Below are 5,902 nucleotides of genomic sequence, written 5' to 3'. Positions count from 1 at the left end.
CAATTGTTTTATATAAGCAATTAGCACAAAACTAGTATTCCAGTTTACTAGCATGTGCTGACTTAGAGCCCTGTAATGTTTTGGTTTCAAGCACTAGCATTGTCATGCCTATAATATATAGACATTGATGGTTAACCAATGTTACTTGTACTACTATCTGTGAAAAATTACGGAAGAATTATTGAAGAACAATGCTCCTTGTACTACTAGTGTTTTGGCATTTACATCATGAGATTTTCAACAATTTTGAAGAACAATGATCCTCAACTAATATTTGTGAAAAATTATTGGCATGAAAACCATATTAGCAAATGTAACATGAACAATGCAAAAGATCTGAATTCAAACCAGCAATGATTCAACTGGGATACACTGCACAATCTTTGTCTGATGCACAGCAGTCCCGGTTAATAAAAAGCTGGTTACTACAAAACATCAGCTTTTCTTTCCTCTTCAAAGTTTTGCAGATAATCCCAAAGAGAATCACATGGAAGATAGAGGGAATAGGAATTGGTTCTGATAAGAAAAATCTTCCTTCATTGGCAAAACAAATAAACAGATCAACTTCCCAATTAATGTGTCATTATCTGACCAGATTCACCAGAAAATATTACAGCAAATAAACAAGAAAGAAATGACAGCTTACAACACTTAAAGCATTTCTAATGATTGAAAGTCCAACATTTAATTTGGGAAGAATCTTACAAAATTTTGTTTGAGGCAAAGCCAGACAGCTCTAAGAATCTGCTTTGCTCAACTCGTTCGTGATGGAGTAAGTAGTTGGCTGTGGGGCATCAGAAATTCAGGATCATTAAGTTACTTGGTCTTCTCTGTCTTTTGGAACTTTAAACTGGGAGCAGGGCCGTCTGATAGGAGCTCCGGTTACTCAACTATCAGACCAAGTTTAGGATAGGAAGACGCTATAAGCTCGGTCATATCACTCTCCAGAATCAGAATTCAAGTTTGATTTGGCCAAGATGTTCAGAATTAATGTACACAAGGCTCACAACTCTTCATCCGAGCTGATATAGTAATCTAATTCAATCATCTTTTCTGTGCCCTGCTTTGCTTTGTCTGCCAGACTATTCTCCTCGCTAGTTTTCGTTCGTTTTGCATCTAATTGCTGGTTTTTGATGACTGCAGACGAACCCATGTTTGTGGTAGACAATTTTCTGTGGAATAGTAAATGAGTATTCAGTGACAAGGAAATTGAACCAATCTATATTTGCCAGATGTACAGAATAAAAATACCATAGGACAATTTTTTTTCATTTTTTTTATTTTTTATAATTCACCTCTTTTCTGAGATAGAAGTTTGTTTCTTTTGCATTGCTGTCTGTTTAATCACATCGTTTGGATCTGTTGTCCCTGCATTGCAAAAGATTTTAATGAGGAAATTGTAGACAATACTCCCAGTAAGAGAATAGAGGTATCATAGTCTTAACCTGTGACCTTGGCCAAAAACCTTATTCCTTGTGAATGTGTATTTGTAGTCACTTTATCCGCTTTACTGTTCACATAGAACAATAACCAAATCAGTTGATACAAATCTATAAATTTTCTGGTTACAGAATTGGACGACTTTCATGACCATGTAATGTAAGAATGTAAATAGAATTGCAAGGTAATCTATATGAAACAGCTAACTTCTAGTCCGCTCAATTTTAATCATCATTTGGGATTGCAATTTTGATCATCATTTGGGATTGCATTTCTGGTGGAACATCTTGCTAGGTTCAAACATCAAAATTATGTGTTCTTTGAAGATGGTGGATTACAGAATATAGATGAGAAGGGATAGTGTGTTCGGTAACCAAAGACAATAAGATAACTAGAGTTGCTTCATAATCAAATGATGCTTAAATATCTATCAAAAATATGCTACCTATGACAAACCTTAGTGCCTTTTTAAGCCCTTCCACAGACAATAGCTTCACCGGCTGCTTTCGCTTGTTCAAGTTTGTTCTGTCAGCTAGAGGATCGACCATAAAAACTCCTTCTGGCTGGTATGGGTTCCGAAATCCTGTTCTCAAATTCCTGAACCATCAAAAACTAGTCAAGCAAACTATAGCACCATTCCAAGAAATTGAAACATAATATATAAAAGGATTTCTTTAAGTACACAAGTATGAACTTTCTAGTCTCTAGGTTAAACAGAACCACACAATATCAAACAGTTATTAGTTATTGCTTACCCTCCCTTGAGCTCAGTTCGCATAGTGGAATATTTCTGTGATTCTTTCTGATAAATTGGAATAGAGGAAATAACAGTTAAAGTCTGCCTATAAACAGATCAAAGCAGACAAAAATTAAGATATACAGTCGTACCGATCTATGAAATTTACAATATATTCCATGGCGCCTGAAATAAAAGAAGAGAAATGTTGTTATAGATATTAATCAATCAAATGTATAAACACATGTACAAATTTGAGATGCACATAAGAATAGGACTTGTAGTTTTTTAACTATATGTCTTTGAAACAAGGCAATCGAAGAATTGCATGTTACATACTTATTTATGACTAAAGTACAAGCCATTCCATCCTTCCTTTTCCCTCTGCAAACTCCATAATCAACAGAAGTTCCTATCTTCACAATATGATTGGCTGAAAACACACTCAAAGAAAAACCAGCACCCTGCATATTCAGACAATCTGGTTATCTTTGATGATAAACCAAGAACAGTTTACTTAAAATGCACAGAACAACACTAGATAACAAAACAATACCTTAGCATCCTTGCGTACGCTACAATTAAACAGCGCAAACACCATTCCAGCTGGCTCATTGCAGTTCCTCTCATAAGCATCACCAAACAAGAAAACAGAAACAGTATCTTCATCCAAACACCCGAATTTGTATATCGCATAGCTCTTCCCCGTAGAACTAGTTCTTTTAGTCCCCTTCTCAGTCAACACTCCAACAGTTGCCCAACATCCTGAAAGAGTTTCCCCAACCAGATAGTTCCTACAAAACCCAAACAGTTCCAATTCATGTATTCAACCATCGTTTTAATAACAACTCGTGAAGTAAACTACTCTAAAAGAAAGAATATCACTTCCAAATCTGAAACCAACCAAGAGCTGAAAGAATGTCAAAAGCAAGAAGCTTACTTTATGCTGGGTAACCGAACAAAACGTATGTCTGAAAACCGATCCTTGAGCTCCGAAGGAGTTAGCAACTGCTTCCTGTACCAACAGAGAACACAATACCAAAAAATTAAACCCAACTCCATGGTTTCTCGTTACAATCCTTCACACATTTTTCATCAACTACATCTCCAAGTACAATATAATCAAGCCTAGTAAATGAAATCACACATATTCCAATGAACAAACCAACCCAAGTCTAAAACTTGCCGCAATTTCAGATTGGCAAGAATTAAAAATGTAAACTTGTTCAATGTAAGCTAACCTTATTCGCAAACCCGAATACTTCTCAACCTCAGATTCATTGGAGGAACTGTTCTGCTTCAACTTAGCGGTCTTCAGCGCTGATTGGTGATCGTAATCGAGGCAGTCCTGTACAGCATCCCTGAAAACGGACATGTCCGCCGGTTTTCTTCGCCGGAACAGCTCATCCTCGTCGGAAAGATACCCTGCAACACAGAAATTAACCATGTTGAGAGAGACCCATTACACTTTTCAAGGAAATGAGAGATACCCATGTCGATTTTCAAAGATCCATAGCGAAAAAATGACCCAAAAAATAAGATTGAAAGAGAGAGAGAGAGTTGGGTGGGTACTTGTGTCTGGGGAATGTGAAGGAGAGGCAGGTGGGGTTTCCAAAACCTTGTCTTGCAGGGAGAGAAGGAGGTCGAGGTCGTCGTCTTCGCGGTTTGACATGGTTGGCTTTGGCTCTCTGGTTTTTTGTGTATTTTGGGATAGAAGAAATAGAGCTTCAGATCCATTAGGGCTGTCCGAGGCAATTTTCATTTTGTTTGGCGGGAACATAAAAATTGGAAGTTCTCCTTCTAGCATTGGCGGGGCTTTAATTTTTTTTTTGTTGGAAATGCTTTATAAAATGTAGACCCAAAATATTTTTCACACTAATTAGACTGTCGGATACACTTTCAAATTTGCAAATAACAATACCTCATTTTTATTTTTAAAGAATTATTTTCAGAAACATTAGCTTCTCATATACGTTTTCTTACTGCTCACTATCTATATATACCGGTTTTTAAGATTGTAAATGTTATCAACAAATATATCAGAAAACCTTTCACAAGTTTGTGTCTAGTTTTCTTCACATGCTTTAAACTTCTCAGATAAATGGTTTATGTCATGACTCCCATATATTAGATAAGACATTGGCAAAATGATTATGATTGAGGAGTTAATGTTAGAGACATTGAAATAGTTGTCAAATGTAACGATATAGTACAACAACAACAATCAATGTAAGAAAGAAAATGTAATGAATCAAGTGGAAAATGAAATTTTTGTAACGAATCAACCGTAAAAGGAAAATTTGCTAATGGTAGCGACCATAATGTAGTGATTTTTTTCCCCTTTCAATAATTTATCCTAGTTACAAACTTGCACATAAACTGCTCATATGAATCTCTTTTGTTGTTTGATTGTATGATAATAGTACGGATATCAATCATATCATTCCAAATCATACAATGTAAGATGGTTTTGGAAATGAATCGAAATTAGGATATGAACAGATCTAATCCAAATAGGGAAGTAAAAAAGTAGAGAAAAATATGGCTAATAGATCAATGACATTTCATGGAGATCTGGGCGAATCAACCGTCCGTCTCGGATTGATTGTTACATCTCACCACTATAATTATAATATATATCAAGGCTATGCATAATTTCAGTCCACTTAAAAGTGAGAGATGTTGCTACTTTGTGTGACAACTACTTTTATGAGTTGTGTGATGTGTTGTTGTTGTTGTTGTTGTTGTTGTTAGTCTCATTTTCTACAACATCTTAATGATATCTTTCTCGGTGTCACAGCTATGTCTTATCTCCTTCTCTAGATCGTTATAGACCGGGTTTCTTTTAGCTTCTCATATACATTTTCTTATTGCTCACATTGTATTTATATATACCGGTTCTTAATGTTGTAAATTTTATCAACAAATATATCAAAAAACCTTTCACAAGTTTGTGTCCAGTTTTCTTCACATGCTCTAAACTTCTCAGATAAATGGTTTATGTCGTGACTCCCATATATTAGATAAGACATTGGCAAAATGATTATGAGGAGCTAATTTTAGAGACATTGAAATAGTTGTTAAATGATTTAGTACAACAACAAAAAAATCATAGTATAAAGAAGAAAATGTAATGAATCAAGCGGAAAAGGAAACTTTTGTAATGAATCAACCGTAAAATGAAAATTTGCTAATAGTAGTGACCATAATGTAGTTACAAACTTGCACATAAACTACTCATATGAATCTCTTTTGTTGTCTAATTGTGTGATAATAGTACGGATATCAATCATATCATTCTAATCATACACTGTAAGATGGTTTTGAAAATGAATCGAAATTAGGATATGAACAAATCTAGTCCAAATAGGGAAGCAAAAAAATAGAGGAAAACATGGCTAATTAGATCAATGACATATTTTATGAAGATCTGGACGAATCAACCGTCCGTCTCGGATTGACTGTTACATCTCACCACTAGAATCATAATATCAAAACCATGCATAATTTCAGTCCACTTAGAAATGAGAGATGTTGCTACTTTGTGTGACAACTACTTTTATAAGTTGTGTGATGTGTTGTTGTTGTTACTAATCTCCTTTTTTTACAACATCATCATGATATCGGTCTCGGTGTCATAGCTGTGTCTAATTCTCCTTCTCTAGATCGTTATAGACCGGGTTTTCTTTTAGCTTCTCATATACGTTTTCTTATTGCTCACATTGT

The 5,902-nt window shown here is 35.1% G+C and overlaps 2 protein-coding genes across 2 annotated transcripts in view; one reads left to right on the top strand and one right to left on the bottom strand.

Moving 5' to 3' along the window:
• Positions 1–1,003: 1,003 nt before the first annotated feature.
• On the bottom strand, positions 1,004–3,010 carry LOC101307960. Its single transcript, XM_004292123.1, has 8 exons — positions 2,980–3,010; positions 2,733–2,941; positions 2,516–2,640; positions 2,196–2,282; positions 1,897–2,037; positions 1,446–1,510; positions 1,296–1,368; positions 1,004–1,172 (listed from the first exon to the last, which is right to left on the bottom strand). The coding sequence occupies exons 1-8, from the start codon at positions 3,008–3,010 to the stop codon at positions 1,004–1,006; spliced, it is 900 nt and encodes a 299-aa protein (XP_004292171.1).
• A 173-nt stretch (positions 3,011–3,183) lies between these two features.
• LOC101307664 (beta-galactosidase 13-like) overlaps positions 3,184–5,902 on the top strand; it is an 8,006-nt gene continuing 5,287 nt past the window's right edge. Inside the window, exon 1 of the mRNA XM_004292122.1 lies at positions 3,184–3,199. The gene's annotated coding sequence lies outside the window, so the exon portion shown is untranslated. The remainder of the gene's footprint in view (positions 3,200–5,902) is intronic.

The sequence above is a fragment of the Fragaria vesca genome, linkage group LG2 (genome assembly GCF_000184155.1).
Source record: "Fragaria vesca subsp. vesca linkage group LG2, FraVesHawaii_1.0, whole genome shotgun sequence".
Lineage (NCBI taxonomy): Eukaryota > Viridiplantae > Streptophyta > Magnoliopsida > Rosales > Rosaceae > Fragaria > Fragaria vesca.
The sequence above is the reverse complement of the archived record's forward strand: the minus strand, read 5'-3'. Positions and strand labels throughout refer to the sequence as shown.